Source organism: Pan troglodytes, chromosome 22, assembly GCF_028858775.2.
Source record: "Pan troglodytes isolate AG18354 chromosome 22, NHGRI_mPanTro3-v2.0_pri, whole genome shotgun sequence".
Lineage (NCBI taxonomy): Eukaryota > Metazoa > Chordata > Mammalia > Primates > Hominidae > Pan > Pan troglodytes.
This window is the reverse complement of record NC_072420.2, coordinates 15,537,464-15,556,020: the sequence shown is the minus strand read 5'-3', so window position 1 is coordinate 15,556,020 and position 18,557 is coordinate 15,537,464. Positions and strand designations below refer to the sequence as shown.

General features: G+C 36.9%; 1 protein-coding gene across 3 annotated transcripts in view; it reads left to right on the top strand.

Moving 5' to 3' along the window:
- Window positions 1-13,808, top strand: part of SAMSN1 (SAM domain, SH3 domain and nuclear localization signals 1) — a 175,264-nt gene extending 161,456 nt beyond the window's left edge. For all 3 annotated transcript variants that reach the window (XM_009442827.5, XM_016938412.4, XM_514833.6), the window contains 2 exons: window positions 430-580; window positions 12,922-13,808. In XM_009442827.5, the coding sequence (XP_009441102.3) occupies window positions 430-580; window positions 12,922-13,124 (354 nt within the window). In that variant the 3' untranslated portion in view covers window positions 13,125-13,808. The remainder of the gene's footprint in view (window positions 1-429; window positions 581-12,921) is intronic.
- The last annotated feature ends 4,749 nt before the right edge of the window (window positions 13,809-18,557 follow it).

Below are 18,557 nucleotides of genomic sequence, written 5' to 3'. Positions count from 1 at the left end.
TTGCAATCATGAAAACAAGAAGAGATGTAGATTCTGAAATATTACTGTAGCATGCTACTCTGCTAGAGGCATTTTATTGATAGACTTAAAGTAATGCTAGTTCTGTCAATTTAGTTAGTTGAGAAGTGAAACATTTCCAAATGGGATGCATGATCCAACTATTTAATTTATCCATGATCTGGAATTGTATAGCTTAAGGTAATTATTTCTTCTTTACATTTGGCCTTCCAAAAGGCGAGAATTATACAACATAATCATTTAAGAGCCCTGGAGTTCATATGTCAGAAACGAATACAAGTGAAGTTAAGTAAAAGTTCTATTGGCACCTTTGGTCCCTATATGCATCTCTATACTTTCTTTAAATCTAAAGAGAACTAAAAATAAAATATTTGAATCTGACTAATTTGCTTTATATTTTTTGTCTTACAGGAATATACCTCAACACTTTTGCTCAATGGTTATGAGACTCTAGAAGATTTAAAAGATATAAAAGAGAGTCACCTCATTGAATTAAATATTGAAAACCCAGATGACAGAAGAAGGTTACTATCAGCTGCTGAAAACTTCCTTGAAGAAGAAAGTAAGTGTGTACACCTACTCTTCTCCCCAGCTGATAATCAGTTTAATGTAAATAGTATAATCATTAGAAACAAAGCCCCAGTTTTATTTACTGAGATCATGAAAGCACGCTTTCCCATAAAATAAGTATTTTCATATCAGTTTGAAAACAATAACTCTGGTCAAATATGTAATTAGGAAAAGGAACTTATTTCCTTATTGGACTCAGGAAATGAAAGGACTTTTCTGGGTACCTCATTTCCACTCTGCAAAGCTATTAATTTACATGCAAGTGGATGCCTGCATTCCCAAAGACTGAGGGAGTTAGAGACAAGTATTTAGTAACAGCATAAGCCATTAGTGCGGAATGTCACACATGGCTTCTGTAGAACAACACAAGGCTTTAAGATAATGAGCCTTCATGGCACACAGGAAAACTCATTTTATGACCACATAGTCACATCTTGTACATGTTTATAGTACTCTTTCAAAATGTTATAATAGCTTGCAAAAAAATTCAGCTCTCACTTTTACTATCTGAGATGGTTCTCTGTATTTGTAAATATTAACTGAAGATGAAATAATCATGGAGATTTACAGAATACTGTCTACAGCAACCAGGCTTGTAAAGATAGGATAGCTTTTATTTTTTATAATTATCCATCCAGACTGCCTTTCCTGCCAAATCTGGTCAGGCCCCCAAACACTGAGGTTAGGGTGTGCCAAACTCTGCAAGGAGTATTTTGTGAGCAACCGAAAGGGGAAAGTCTAACTTTAAAGATAAAAAGGAACTTAGATGATCAAATCCAGCCTTCTCTATTAAAAAATACTACTACTACTAATAATTACTAGTATTAATATTATTAGTTTTTGAGATGGTGTCTAAATCTGCTGTCCCGGGTGGAGCGCAGCGGTGCGATCTCGGCTCACCGCGACCTCCGCCTCCCAGGTTGAAGCGATTCTCATGCCTCAGCCTCCTAGTAGCTGAGATTATAGGCATGCCACCACACCCGGCTAATTTTTGTATTTTTAGTAGAGATGGGGTTTCACCATATTGGCCAGCCTGGTCTCGAACTCCTGACCTCAAGTGATCTGCCCACCTTGGCCTCTCAAAGTGCTGGGATTACAAGCATGAGCCACCGCACCCAGCAGTAAAAATAATACTAGTAATTATTAACTACATTTTTAAAACATATGTGCTCTGAGCAAACTCTGGGCCAGGGTCTTTCCTGATTATTCTCTTGAGTACTTACCCCAGGTCTTTGAGTTAGACACTACCGCCCTCATTTTTATGATGAGTTATTGAGACAGCAAGTAACTTGTCTAAGAACACTCTCTTAGTGAAGTGTAGAGTTAGGATTCCAACCCAATGTATGTGCTGCTGTGTTATACTTTCTAACACTACAAGTAACAGCCCAGATGGAGAGTGAGGAGGGAGGAAAGCGTTATTTAGGGACCAGGCCTCCTGATTGTCCTTTTGTGGGCTATTCTATACTCTCTCTCATAAGTCCCACAAAACTGAGGTAGAGTACACGTTTCCTATACACTGGCTTTTTATCTAGTGAAAAGTAGTTTACTTTTTAAGAAACTGGTTTTTACTTTATTCTTATCATTCTTTTCCAAGAGCTTTCACAGGCATAACTAATTTGACATCAGCAGAACTGATTTCATCATCAGGCCTAGGTTATTATATGCTTTCTTTGAAGTTGTGGGGCTGGGAGATGCAAAAGAGAGGGAGATGTGGTCACAGAGGCAGACAAAGTTCAAGCTTCAGAAAGTAGCCAATTTAATCAATATTTCAAGTCAAGACAAAATTGATCAGTGTAAACAGATACAGTAAGTTCGTTCAGGTAAAGGAGTCAGTTTCATTCACATCTTGTCATTTCAAGACATGGCTCCTCACTAAACAATGTTTGGCTTAGAAGTAGATTCTATAGAGTTTTATTATGGACAATGTCCAGTGTCATTGCCAATACTCTCCAAAATGATTTGACCATGAAGTACAGGGAGGAGAAGAGTATTTTTTGAACACTTGTAAATGATTGCTTTTCTTCCATAATAGCACACATCTAGGTATTTTGCCCAATTTGCAGATGAGGCAAAAATTTGGAGATGAATTTCAAAGAAGTCAAACAGCTAGATGAGTGCAGAGATGGAGATTTAATCAAAGGGAGTCTGCTATAAAACTCCTCCACATGTGCAAATTGGCCAATATGAAAGCAATGAATATTTGAAAATTGAAGTTTTCTGCTACTTCACCAATTTTCTCAAGGGCTTTGGTTCAGTTTTCTATATCAGAAGGTAAAAGGCGAGAGGCTTCCATGGCTGCCTGTCAACAGGGTTTGTGGAGAGAAGGGTCTGGGAACCTGGGCAAGCAGCACTTTCAGCAATAAACAGTAACCCCAGGGGCCCACAGAGGGAAGATGGGTTCAGTGCCAAAGGCTTGCGTCCCCTTAATTTTTTCATTCCACTTCACTCATCACCTGTCTCCTTTCTATGCTAACAAAAGAACAATTATTCATAGATGGTAAAATTATTTATAGAGCCGGTGTAATTAAAAAGAAAAAAAAGAAAAGAAACACCTGATGCAAAATTCTTCCATTGCAAGGTGAGAAGATGAAAATCCAAGTAGCTAAGTGGCTTTCTCAAGCTCACAAATCTATAATTCAGTCTCTTACATCTATCAGAAACATGTTCTGCCATATCCTGGTCTCTGAAAACAAAACATAGTGTCTCCAAAGCATTAAATGGTTTTTGATGTTTGATATAAAAAAGGACAGGTCCCAGAAATTATTCCCCTGCATAAAACTTTAGAAAATGATGCTTGAAGGTCACTAGAAGTTGATTACTTAATGACAGCCAGTAAGGTACAAACATACACAGAGCCAAATTCTGGGAGATGAAAAATGGAAAAAAAAATACAGATTCAACCAGTGCTTCTTGTCAACATACTACCCTGAGATTTTTCTTATTTTAATCTTATGGTCTAGAGAAGTATTAGAATATACATGTCAAAAAGATGCATATTGCAGGTTAGGCTATTCTGACTGAAAGCTATTTATCTTATATGAAACTGCTTTGCTCAAGAAATAAAGAAGAATGACTTCCATTTGTCAATAAGATGTCGAGTTCTGATGATTTGGCACCATACTGGCTGCATGCTTATTTTTATCTATTTTCTACTCTGTGAATCCTATCTCCTACAACCATGCTAAAGATTAAACGCACAACCTTCCTGTACCTTGAATGATAAAGACCTTGAGTATATGGTTATATAAAACTGAGACATTTAAAAACAAATGCATGTCACGTTAAACGTTAAAAATAGTTTGCTTTTCTTTTTAAGAATGGGACACGTACATTTTCTAGGATATTATGGATGCATTTTATTTTGATCATTGAATGATGTCAGTTTGAGGAATGGCAATAAATTTCTAGTTTGGTGTTTCATTGTTAGATTGAGAACATAAAAGGATTTGCTTTGCTAATCATGCAATATAAAAGTTGAGCAAAATGGGCACATATCTTGAGGATAAGAGCTAAAATTTTGAGATGATGTAGAAAAGACAAGTCCTATGTGAGTCTTAAATATATCTAGAGAGACCAAGAGGATGGGGTACAAAACATGGAAAAAAACCAGACTTCTAAGATTTAAAGCAAGAATTTTTCCTTTTCTCTTCTTAGCCCAAGATAGATAGCATTGTACCCACTTTGACCTTGAAAATGTATACTGGGTTACACTTTTTTTTTTTTTTTTTGTATTGTACTTTAAGTTCTGGGATACATGTGCAGAACATGGAGGTTTGTTACACAGGTATACACATGCCATGGTGGTTTGCTGCACCCATCAACCCTTCATCTACATTAGGTATTTCTCCTAATGCTATCCTTCCCCTAGCCCCCCACCCCCTGACAAGCAGTGGTGTGTGATGTTCCCCTCCCTGTGTCCATGTGTTCTCATTGTTCAACTCCCACTTGTGAGTGAGAACATGTGTTTGGTTTTCTGTTCCTGTGTTAGTTTGCTGAGAATGATGGTTTCCAGCTTCATCCATGTCCCTGTAAAGGACATGAACTCATCCTTTTTTATGGCTGCGTAGTATTCCATGGTGTATATGTGCCAGATTTTCTTTATCCAGTCTGTCATTGATGGGCATTAGGGTTGGTTGCAAGTCTTTGCTATTGTGAATGGTGCTGCAATAAACATATGTGTGCATGTGTCTTTATAGTAGAGTAATTTATAATCGTTTGGGTATAGACCCAGTAATGGGATTGCTGGGTCAAATGGTATTTCTGGTTCTAGATCCGTGAGGGATCGCCACACTGTCTTTGACAATGGTTGAACTAATTTACATTCCCACTAACAGTGTAAAAGCATTCCTATTTCTCCACATTCTCTTCAGCATCTGTTTTTTCTTGACTTTTTAATGATCCTGATTCTAACTGGTGTGAGATGGTATCTAGGTCACTGCTTGGCGGGAAGTAAAGATGCTTCTCCAACAAGCTGATGAAAGGGCTGGTATGTGGTGTTAGTGCTGATCACAGGATTACCTCTGGAGGAGGATAACCACCCTGGGGTTCTGCAATCCCAGCAAGACCAGCATAGAGATTTGGAATTTGCTCCTGTGTTGCATTTAAACTGAGAGGAATTAGGTCATCGGTTCCCTCAACTGGGAATCTAGATAAGGTTATAGGGAGAAGAAAAATTGGAGTGAGATGCAGCTCTTGAAGGGACAAGAGAGCAGGATCTGTTTATTTTGTGCACATTTAGGTTTTTCTATTTATCATCTGAATTTAAAAATGTTTCATTTACTTTGGAAGTCAATATTCCCAAATAAAAAAGAGAACAGAAAATATGTGTGTGTGTGTGTGTGTGTGTGTGTGTGTGTTGTTCCATAAACACAATCTTCAAGGCCCCTTTGCCTTACTCTGAAGTCCTCTTTAGAATAATAAGCTGGTTTACTGTTGTTTATAGTAAACATCTTGTCTTTATTCTGCACTTGTTCCTCATTTTTCACATTCAGAAGCACTCCAATGTGTCTTAAAATTGTGTCTATGAGAATGTGTACTATTGTCCTTGGGGAAAATGGGTGATGGAAATACCTTGTTTGCTCTAGATTACAGGGATAATTAAATTTAAAATTGAAAACAAAGTAACAGAATAAGCAAACTTTACAGAATCTGTATACAATGCGTTTGAGGTACCTGCAAACTCTGGTTGCAGTGCCAAATGAGGAGGAAGGGGAAAGGGTGGGTTGTGTGCCAGAATGTTGATACCAGCTGTGGTCACAGCAGCCCCTCATCGCTCAAGCATCCCCAGTTGTGCCTTCCTGCCTGCCTGCCTGCCTGCCCAAATCGATGCAGGGCAAATGGCGGGCCGCAGCCAGGAGCCTGGAACCCGAGCTGTCAGCAGGGGAGATTTGTATTTATGCCAAGCAGCAGTCCAGCAGTTGGCCTAACAGTGTGCCAGCATAGCCTGGGCCTAGCCCCTGACATGTGTACCTGGAGTTTCCAACCCACTTGCCATATGATTTGCATCTAGATTCAAGAAATCTACAGCTTTAAAGAAAAGCTATGCTACCTGTCCACACAAAGTAGAGAAAGCATGCAGGCATTTTACTTGTATGTATTTAATATCTATAGTCATAGTTGTTTGCCCTCATGCAATTTAATTTCTTCAGATTTCTTTTTAATTTTACCTCCAAACTTTCATTTATGATGGATGCCATATTCTATATCATACAAAAAACTATAAAATAAAGTATAAGGATTCTCACTTTTCTACCAGAAAATTTCCAGTGAAAAGTGTTCACAGATTTTTCACTTTAGTCACATAAGGACCTCTCTAATGGCCGTATATATAGAGCACTCCTGTACCTGTGTTTATATTGCATTGGGATTGCATACAACACATAGCTTTGTAATGATTACCCTGGCCAAACAAGACCGAATCTTCTATTACCATATGCTTTCCCAAAGCCCCTAGTCCTGTGCTTTGCATTAGTGGATGGTTAACATAAAATGAGTAAATGATGAATGAGGAGGTCAAAAGATCCCCAAATAGTAAGTCAGTATTCTATTATTATAAAAATAAAGTTGCCTGCAATCCCACCTCACACATACAAGTATTTGTAATAAGCAGATCGGTATTCGAGTATGTTGTCAAGATTTAGTTTATGAATATGCTAACCATGCATGTGTGCAAGAGTGTAAATAAGTACATTTTTGGAGGGCAATAACGTGAAACACAATCAAAGTTTAAAATATGCACACTTTTGTATCCAGAAATTCCAGTTCTAAGTATTTGTCCTACGAAATTCAAGATACAAATGCACAAAAATACTAACTAAAAATCTAGTAGTTTTGGGTAAAAACTAAAAACAATAGGGACTTCCATCAATAATTAACCTGTTAAATAAATTAAGATATACCCAAACAATAAAGTAGTTTTGAAGGTGTTATGTTAAGAAAATGATATAGCGTGCTGTTTACTGATATTAAAGTTTTTTAAAAATATGTTAAATGTGAAAGCAAATTGTAGATCACTAATATGCACAGTATTCCTATTTTTGTCAAAAGTAATAGTTTTAGACATAATGAAATTAGATTAGTTTTTTATCATATCTATATAGGGAAGGCAAAATTTTATCTCTACCCTCTTAGGCTTTTAAAAACAGCTGAAAATTAAATTGACATAGGACAGACCAACAGGAGAAAATCACACAAATTTATTTAACACAAAATTCATGCGGCAAGGGAGGCTTCATGGGAAATGAAGACCCAAAGATGCAGTTAGAGTTGAACACTTGTATACTGAATTAGACAAAGAATAATAAGTTGTGAAAATGTGACAAGTCACAGAAGCTTGAAATAGGCTAGCTAATTGGGTGAAGTGGTTAGATAGATAAGGGTTTGTCTATCATGGCTTGTTTGTACAGATTTCCCTGTGCCTCAACTTCCTGTCCTTGATGATAGGAATGATACTTTTCTTCTGGTAGAGGGAAGGTAGCTTTCACATGGAAATGTCATCTGCTTTTAAGAAGCAGAAGGAAAGTCAGACTAGGCATGGTGGCTTATGCCTGTAATCCCACCACTCTGGGAGGCTGAGGCAGGAGGATTGCTTGAGTCCAAGAGTTCAAGACCAGCCTGGGCAACCTAGCCAGACCCTATTTCTCTCTCTCTTAAAAAAAAAAAAAAAGGGAAAGCCAGAGTAATATTCTTGCACCTGCTCTCTTCAAGTGCCTTCAACTCAAAATAGTCAATATGCCAGAGCAGCATATTTTGGGGTAATGTGTTCTTAACTCCTTCATCATGTAAATGGGTTTAATTAACCTATAAGAAATATGAACTTGACTTTCCAAGGCCCCTAATTAAATAATGTGTGACAGTTTTAAACGTTATTTGGTCATTACCAAAATAGTCAGTACAATATGACAACTTTAACTGAGGAGGTTAAATATTTCCTGGGACCAAAGCCCTCCATATGGTGTATGGTTGGGGAGAGTAGCAGTCTAATGAGATTGCCCAGGTAGGTGCTGAGTTATCGTGATCTTGAGTGAGTATGCCTCTGCCTCTGCTGAAGTTCCTAGCACAGTGGAAGTGGAGATTGCCCTAGCTGAAAGCGAAAAGGTTTATTTCCAGGTACACATCTCGTTAGAAGCTAGGCTCCAAAAAGAGATATGCAAGAGGAGGGGAAGTCATTTCAACTCCATATCTTCTCATGGCCTCAGGGGAACAGAAGCCACCAGTTATTTTCCTATGAATGGAATCCTATTTTTCATTTGTTGTTGTGTTTCCAAAAGGTGGGTTAGTATTCAAGTGAAATGAACACCAAATATTCACTGTTATTAGGAGAATTAAAGTGTTCAGGTAACTTAAGAATGGGCTTTAGATGAAATAAAAAATAACTGAGAGACATGCCATGTTGTCCACTAAAATTTCCTCCCTGGATAACGCTGCCTCTGGACAAATAAATATAGCCATAGTTACCTGAACAGTGGCTGGGTTTTCATTTGAGTGACTCCAGTGAGGTTAAAACTTGAGACTGAGGTTTTGAGTCATCCTAAGATGTGTATCCCTGGGTTTTGCCACTTTGGAGATGGCCCCAGGATAGAGAAAAACAGGAGGATGATTGATGGAGCTGAGAGGTATTCTCATTTGAATTTTAACAAAAGTCCTTTTTTGCTCTCCTTTAGTTCCAATGTCCTTTAATTCATCTAAATATCATTGTGTTTATTAAAAAATTATTTATTGAGAAATTCCTTTAGCCAGGAATTTTCCTATGCCTTTAAGGTTGCATTATTTTATAGTACTTCACCCAAAGAAAGAGAGGCTTCAAAGCTAAGGCAAGCAAGATGGTAAAGACAAAATCTGGATGATTTGGGCAAAGAAATCTGGGAAAGTCAAGCAAAAATTAGTTTTCATTTTTTTGAATCTTTAATTTTTTAATATGTAAAGGTGGGGCAGATTTCTCTTCTTAGAGTAGAACTTTTTCCCAGAATAAGGATCCAGTTTTATTTCCTTAAAACTATCTTCACTTTTAGTATAATTGAGATTGCCTTTCTTAATTAATTAAATGTCAAAACTCCAATATAATTATTTTGTGAATAATTATATTAGACGTCTTCTGTTTTCATCACGATGCCACCCTTTCCTTTCAACATTGATAACTATCTTAAAATGTTTTTACATGGGCTTTATACAATTCTGTAACAATTTTGGTAGGAAATAAATTATTTTAATATGCAAATTAGCTCTTCATGATAAAATATTTCCTAAGTAATTTTTAAATGTTATTCTATTTTTATTATATAGAGTACAGAATTATACAGCTTTCTGGAGTTCCTAGTATGCCTGCTGTCAGCTGGCAGCAATAAGAAAGACCCTTTTTCAAATTATTTAATAATTCTTCAGTGTATTCTAATTTAGATATGTATGTCCTTTAAGATATTTACAAACCATTTGGGGGCTTTATTGAAAACTTATACCATTTTAATTATTTCATTAAAAACAATGTGGAAGACCTGAGAAATAGAGGGAAAATTAACAAATTTGAACACTTTTGTTTGTAAGTTATATGCATATGTGTATGTTTTCATATAATTGTAATAATAGAATACATGAATTATGTATACTTTTTAAAACCTAGCGTATTATCAGAAACGTTTTAGTATAAAAAGATGCACTGAAACATCCTATGGGAAGTCCGTAATTTTGTAGGCAAACCTGTTTCTTATTCCAATGTGTTACTTGCCCGGTTAGCCCAGATGATTGAACCATGGGACAAAACTGATGAAGGTTATGGTTTCAATTTCTGGGTAGGCCAGTTAGCTTTACTCTGTTTCATGGCCACATGAAGGGACTAAATGACTTAGAAAGAAAATGTGGATGCATTAATGTGAATTCATCTCCTCTGCAGGAAAGAAACACCCATAACACAAGACCTAGGTTTGCGCCAATCCCTGTCATTAGTGTCAGGATGAAAAGAAACAAGAAGAGGAAAATCTTGATCCTCCAAATACAAAAGTGAATGCGATATAGCTTTCATCTCCGTAATATAACATAATGACCTGCCTTTTTATAGTTACAGTTGAGAGTTCCAGCTGATCACCTGCCTGAAATTATTGCAAGCCTGGTGGGAAGCATTTGAGGAGGCACGGTCGTGTTTTCATTTCACGAGGAAATCATTTAGCAAATTACTGCTGTTCTGTAAATTACCGTGCTGCATAACTTTCATACTGAGAAACTATTTTCTTTTTCCATAAAAATTGCAGATGAAAGGTTTCTACAATAAATGACCTGTGTTTAAAACAAAACCATTCCTAGAATTTAGAGAACGTGATATAGCATTTCTCATGTGGAAATAAAAACAAATACATTTTTATTACTAATATTACACAATGACATATTCTCTAGTAAAGACAGTTTTTAATTTATTTACTTTGTTCCCCATTGAGGTGAATGCACAGAGGCTTCTGAGAGTGAAATAACAAGCTAAATATTTATTTTTTTAAAGGAAAAGAACTAATTTTGGAAATTACAGTTCTTAAAGACTCTGCTTCATATCCTGAAGAGAGCCCCACAATTGGTAATCAACCTAAATAGAACAGAGTGTTGGGAACAAACAGTTTTTATTATGCCAAGTCTTGTTTAGGATATCAATGTGAAGGGAAGTAGATCAGTTCTTTTAATTTTGCATTGAGGTAATATTGGCCCAAACATAATCTGGGGAAATGTGGCCTTATCCCCACAATCATTATGACTAAGAGGTTCACACTCCAAATAGGATGATCATTGCTGATGTGGCAGAATGCATACAAAAGCACTAATTCCTCTGGCCTTTTCTAGAAACACTTGGATAATGGAACACAGAGCTGGCTCATTTCATTTCAGTGGCAATAAGATAGAAAAGCCAAGGCAGGATAGAAAGCAATTCTTCAGAGAATGAGGACCCATTTTAGTGCTGCCTTTTCATAAAAAAAAGGGCTTAGAAAGAAGAGTGAATGACTGATACTCAGAAAGACTAGTGAATAATAAGTAAACCCTCCCAAACTTAAAGATTGTCATGAATAATGCACACAAAATGCTTCCATGGTAGCTAAAATTTAAAAATAACAATCACAATAGGTGCCTATTAAAATTGTCATCTTATATCTAGAACTAGTTATAATATCACTAGGCAAATACCTGATATTTGAATCTATAGTTAAAATTGTGGGGCAAATGTGAAGATTCAGAAGAATGGCATAAATATGGTTTCACTGTTGCAAATACAAGCCTTAAGGAAAAGGTTAAAAGAACTGTTATGACTCATTCTGAAGATGAGTAGACTAAGAAGCAATTTTTATCATTTTCTTCCAGCCTTTCTCAACCAGTGTTTTTCTTCTAAACTACAGAATTTAGGAGATATTTTAAGTAACACTTTTCAATTTCTCCCATGGATGATGCTTAACTAGTACCATTCTATAAACATTAAAGAGAAGTTAATTCATTAACACAAGGGTAACTTACAGCACAATTCTCATTTGTAATGGAAGTTGATGGCAATTGGACACACAGTGGATCATAAACTAATGTTAGCAAAACATATGGAAACTAGAAAATGCATTTTAAAGCAAGATAGATATATATATATAAAATAAATAAGATAAAGCGTAGATTTCCTAGATATAAATTAATTAGCATTATAATAGCCTATTGAAGAAAATTATACATTTTCCTTCTTTGAAGGATTCCGAGGTTTGGATTTTCTTTATTCTCACTGGAATGGGATGAAGTGCAAAGCCTCTGTAGGCAGAGTTCTTGTCCCAACCTTAAATGTGTGTTTGGCTGTTTCAACGTGGAGCTATTCAAATGCCTACAGTGGTGAAGCCCCAAGGTTAGAAGGGGAAAGAGGAAGATATGGTACTGCAGCTAAGAGGCAGTACCTGAGATCTATTTCTTCTCTGAGGAGCTCAGCTCAGGATGCAGAAACACCCATCAAGAAACCACATGGACAGAGAGAAAGTTGACGCTAAAGGAATCGAGAAGAGTAACATGTGAACTTCAGGCTGCTTAGGGGTTCTTCCAAAATATATTTTGTTATATCCCTAATAGTAATCTTTTTCTAAAAGATAATGCCTGTTGAATATAGAACACTGCTTTAAGAATGCAGAATTATCAATCTGAAAATAAATGATTATTCTTCAGGACTACAGACAAAGATACGGAAGACTAAATATCCATAAAGTAGATTCAGTGGAAATTTTGGTGTTTTACTTTCTAAAAGCAACCTGGTTTCTTATGTCTATTTTGTGATACATGCAAACATAGGAAAATTCTGGATATTTAAAGTTTTATTAGTTAACTTCCAAATAATTGAAGTCCTACTGTACATTCTTACTTATAGTGATAATTTATTAATTAATCTAGATTATCATGAATCTAAAATTGTTCACAAAGATCACTATTGACTTGGATTGTGCATTTAAACTATAAATGCCTTTTTCTAATGATACTTTAAGGAGTATTTGGACAAGGCATCAGTCACACTGTGGATACAATCTGCTTTCTCTGGCAACTTATTATTAATGTAAAATGAGAGTCCATATTGATCTTTGCTTATGCGGGAAGTTCACATGAATTCCATGAAACTGCAAGTGAACAACGAAGGGCAAATTTTGGCTTCTAATAAAACAGTAGCTTGAATATTTGGGTGCAAATATCTCTTTTGTAATAAACAAAGATACCTTTTACTTGCAGAACTTTCCATTGTAATGAAGTCATGGTTAGAACAGTTAAAATAGGATAATACTTGAAAGTGAATGAGTACGTGAATAAGATTTTGTGTTGCTTTACCTAACTCCTGCCCTTTTTTTCCATTTACAGTTACTCAAGAGCAAGGAAATGAACCTGAGCCCCTATCCTTGAGCTCAGACATCTCCTTAAATAAGTCACAGTTAGATGACTGCCCAAGGGACTCTGGTTGCTATATCTCATCAGGAAATTCAGATAATGGCAAAGAGGATCTGGAGTCTGAAAATCTGTCTGACATGGTACATAAGATTACTATCGCAGAGCCAAGTGACTGAACACACATTCCCAACTATATAGCTACAGATGCATTCCATTTTAACTCTTCTTGAGATAAAACGTCGAATAGGAGAGGAAGATAAGATAAATATTTGTAAATAAAACCTAAAGTTTAAATGTTTTAATCTGAATAATTGTACATAAAATTTTGTATCTCTAACATTCCAAATTACTGTCAATAAAATATATATTTATTATTTTAAATGCTATGTGTTAATATTTCACTTGCTTGTATTAGAAAGGCAAAATGTAAGACTTTGGTATGTGTGACATATGCTTTATTTGGCTTTATTTTACAAGTACAGTATCTGCAAAAAACAAAGTAACCTTTTTTCATACCTGCCAGTTTTGAATTTATATATGTTATTGAACAAATAGTAATAGAGGATTCGCTGTTGAAACAAGTTGTCCAAGCAATGTTATATTCATTTTTATACTTATTGGGAAAGTGTGAGTTAATATTGGACACATTTTATCTTGATCCACAGTGGAGTTTTAGTAATTATATTTTGTTGATTTCTTCATTTTGTTTTCTGGTATAAAAGTATAGATAATGTGTAGTCTCTTCTGATTTAGTGAAACCAATTGTAATAATTGTGCAGATGTTTTGTCTTTAAGGGTAAATATTTTAAAATTTGACATACCCTAATGTTAATAATAAAAAGAACTATTTGCATATTGCATTTTCCAGAGTAATGTTGCTTAGGGGTTTTAATATTGGACTTTAGAGAAAATATCTCCTCCCAGACACCCCTCACTTTTTGTAATATAAGTGCATCCCATAGCAATAATCTCAACCTCCTCAACCTCATCTGTCCCCTGAACCCCAGTGATGTTTATCTGACTCACTTGATACCCCCAGGAAACTTCAATTCAACATAACCAAACCATCGATTTTCTCTACAAATTTGTTTCTGCTTTTTTATTGCCAACTCCTCTTTACTGCTACTAACACCCAGCCAGTCATCAAAGCAGAACATCACTTCTTGCTTCATCTCACATATATCCTCCTCATACAAGCCCTATGGATCCTACCTCTACAAATGCTTTCATATTCATGGCCTTCTATCCATTTCCATGGTTGTTGTCTTGCTTTGGATCCTCATGATCTCATGCACGGAAAATGGCAGTAGCTTTCCAACTGACCCCCTACCTTCTCATCCATCCTTCACACAGCCTCCAGATAAATCTTTCTAATCCACGAATCAAATCAGGTACTTTTCTGCTTGAAAGTTTTGGATGGCTTCTCATTGTCTTTAGTATAATATCCAAACTTCCTTCCAGGCTGCATAAGGTCTTCCCCAATTGCTTTTTACCTACCTTATGAATTGTAACTACCCCCTCACCACCACCACCATACACACACACCTCTCAATCTACACTCCAGCCATAACAATATACTTGCAATTTTCTTCCCTTTGTGACTTTTCATATGCTATTTATTTTCCTGGAGTGTCTCCTGCTATTTTCCACATTAGGAAGTCTCCCTCTTTCCTCCATCCTAAAGGTCACTTACTCTATGAAGCCTTCCATGATTCCCTTTGGTGCTCTCTTCTTTGTGTTTCCATAGCAACTTGTAAATTGTGGGTCATAGCACTTGTCATATTATGCTTTATATATTTGTATGACAATTGCCCTTCCGTAAGACTGTGACCTCCTTGTGACAGAGATTATTTTGTTTAGCCTTTTTAATCTCTGGTGCCTAACATAATACCTGGCACACAGTGGGCACTTAGGAAATATTTGCTAGAGGGCATTGAATATGATGATTATTCCTATATAACAGATTCCATCTTCCTATTTAAATTGATCCATTCAATGTATATAGGTACTGTAGGTAAGTACCTTCCAAAGTGACCTATTTTTTTTTTTAACCAATAAAACGTAATACCTTAGGAAAAAACAGGAAACACAAAGTGTTATTTCAAATGCTGGAGGACAACATTACACTGCTAACGTCTGGCATATTTTTCCAGACCCCTGAGATTTAACCGCATATGCAGTGCCCAGGTGAGGCTAAAGCACATGTCTACCTCTATTCTTCCCCTTTCACAGCATGAAATGGTGTTTCATTTCAGTTTTCCAAGGTGCTGCCTCCATCATGACCCCACTCTTGCTATGGCTACCACTCCAAATCGATTATTCTGGGGCCTCCTTAAACACAGCAGTCACTAACCATGATTTTAAAACTTTAATCAACCTGCTGCCTCAGGGAGATCAAGACAGGATAGCTTCTTTATGGAGATGCCAGGAAATTGTAAGTTGGGGAGCAACTAACAAACTACTTGACTTTAAAACGGTGGCAATCGCCCATGACGCATACTCAGCCACAACTTCAATCACTTAAAAATGAAGGTCTGGTACCCAGTCAAGGATTTAGGGAAATGCTTTTGAGGGGAAGTGCTGCAGAGCCCTTGAGGAGATTGAAGCACAGGAAGAGAGATTGGATTCCTAAAAAGAGGAGACACCATGAGGCTCAAGTGGTCAGGAGGAAGGCCTCATCACGGAGTTCCGCACTAAAAAGGACACAAGAATAGCGGACGTATACTCCACATTAAGGGAGGGCTGTTGCCCTCACCTTACCCACAGCTCCTTACGGATCCTCTGCAGCTCTCGCCTCAGCTCCCTCAACGTGGGGGAGGGAACATCAACAGAAGGAAGACAGGTTTTTCTCTTGGCCATGGAAAGCTGAATAAAGAGCAGCGGAAAGATAAGAAACGGCTCATCCAAGGTTGGGAGGTAGCTGAGGAACTTGGACCTTCTGCTGCTTTTGGCTGGGTGAGAGACATGAGTCCAAGCCTTTTAAGATGGCTAAAGGATTAACATTATAATAATTACAAGATCATGATACTGGCTTTGTGTTTCTAGGTTGAACCCTGACGACATTTCCCAGTCTCATATGTTTATTTATTCACTCAGCAATATTTAAAGTTGGAACATGTATGCTGTCCAAGACTATGCCAACAAAGGTCTTTTTAACTATATAACCGCATGAGAATCATAGCATAGCTTCTCTCACTGGAACCCACTGAGTCTTTCATATATACACAGATCAGAATATACCGTTATTCTGATCCCAGAGATTCCATATCTTTGTAAATTCAAGTATGTTGTGACAATATGCATGGTCAGAGGAATTTTATTCCAGATAAATAAATAAAATCCTCATAGTAATTTTTTGATGAATACAAAAATCAGATCATTTAAATTCTGAGTTCCCCTTGTAATGTAAAGATGAATATATCTACATTCTGAAGTATTTCATTATAATCTTTTCTCTTTTAATCAATTAAATTGCCAAGGGAGTTAGTTCAGAAATAAAATAACTTTAAAAATTTCAAAATGATAGGCAGCTAAAGATTATCAGGATTTCAGAAAACGTACAATTTACTGAGGTTACAGTCAAGTGCCCTGCAACTTCCTGAATGAGGCCAAATTGATGACATTTCATGTTGAGAAACTTCCGTTACAAGCAGAAGTTCTGAGAAAAATAATAGGAAGAAATTTTAGATACTCCATCACCTCACACACGCACGCACTTCCATCCTCCCCACAACCATCAAAAAACTTGAATAATTTGCATACAGACTTCAAGTACTCTTTCATAAAGTGGGAAGTCATGCTACAATCACGTAAAGGTTGAGAGCAAAACGAATAGGGACTAAATGTAGGTAAAAGAACAGCAGCTTCTAAACTTGACCGGGTTTTTTGGCTATGGAAATGAGATAAAAGCAACCCTCTTTTTATGTTACCTCCTATTTAACTGCCGAATTTCTCTGATCACACCCAATGTTCACCTAAACATAGAGACTGGAGGAGATCATGGAGTTGAAGCATCTGGTTTAAGAATTGTGTGACTGGGCAGGTCATTTATCCTCTAAGCTTAGTCTTTTTTTTTTTTTAATCTACAAAATGTTGTCAATTAAATGAGATAATGTGTGTAAAGCACACAGCACGACGCATGTAGTATGTGCATAAAAACAACTACTGCTATTATATCCACTACTTCATTTTTATTCATTGATGTCTGGACATTCAGTGGAAACAGTGCACATGCTGCCACAATGCAGGCATGGACTTGCAGGCATTTGAAATTCTTAAGACACAAATTGTCTCAGAGCTATGACAACTGTGTTTGTCAGAAGCAATGAGAGAGAGTCAGCTGGCTTAAGAGAACTTCTCAGATGAATGACCATTTCTTCATGAAAGAATATTTCTTTGTTTACTCCTAACCAGCTTACGAAGAGGCTGTGCTATATTTAGCTTTCATTCCTCACACCTAGCTCATGATAGGAGTACTCTTTTTTTTTTTTTTTTGAGATGGAGTCTCACTCTGTCACCCAAACTGGAGTGCAGTGGCAGGATCTTGGCTCACTGCAACCTCTGCCTCCTGGGCTCAAGTGATTCTCCCACCTCAGGCTCCCAAGTAGCTGGGATTACAGGTGGGCAGCACCATGCTTGGCTAACTTTTTGTATTTTAGTAGAGACTGGGTTTCACCATGTTGCCCAGGGTGGTTTTGAACTCCTGAGCTCAGGGAATCTGCCCGCCTTGGCCTCCCAAAGTGCTGGGATTACAGGCATGAGCCACTGTGCCCAGCCGGAGTACTCATTTTTGAAGAATGAAGGATTTATAAATAAATGCCTAATGAAGAAGTGAAAAAATAAAAGTTTTGGGGTTATTACTGCTATTAGTGCACCTTGGACCCTGGTCTCTGATAAATTATGGAGTCACAACTCATTGTGCTATAGGCAACAGAGAAGCCCTCAGGAAGGCCGCCTAAATGTAGATATTTACCTATTTATAAAGCTTAAGAGCATTTAGGCAAATAATCTGCCATGAGAAATCGAAGTGCAGAAAGAGGCTGAGAAGCTACCAGGAACATATATGACCTTTTCATAACTCTCCCTTCCCTATCTTCGTCATGCAAACTTCTCACATTTGAATTACCAACAGTTAGAGTATCAGAAGGTCTGTGTGACATAAATTATAAGTTAAGAAACCATGAGGGAAGAAAGTAAAAAAATGACATTAGTATATTCAGTGGTTTCTTTTGACCTTCTGGGGTCCCTGATGGGCCTGAGTGCAAAGCAGCATTTCCTCATAGGGCAGGAGTAGAATCCTGATGTGTAAGGCTAACAGGATCATTTCCTTTCTGAGTTCTTGGGCACTAGGCCAAGTGAATGGGCAGGAATCATTCCAGTTGCCGAGTAAAATGGGGTGAAAAGCACTTCTGGCACACTTTGTCCATATAAATTATACTTGTTTGCAATTCATCAACTCCTTCTCTCCTTTATATCCATATGTAATGTAAATGATCATCTTTCTCTGAAGCTCCATAATGATGCAAAGCTCAAAAATGTGATAGAATCAGCTAAAAGAGAGCAGATGGAAGTTTATCCCCCAATATGCATATTCATAAAAAAAAATAGAG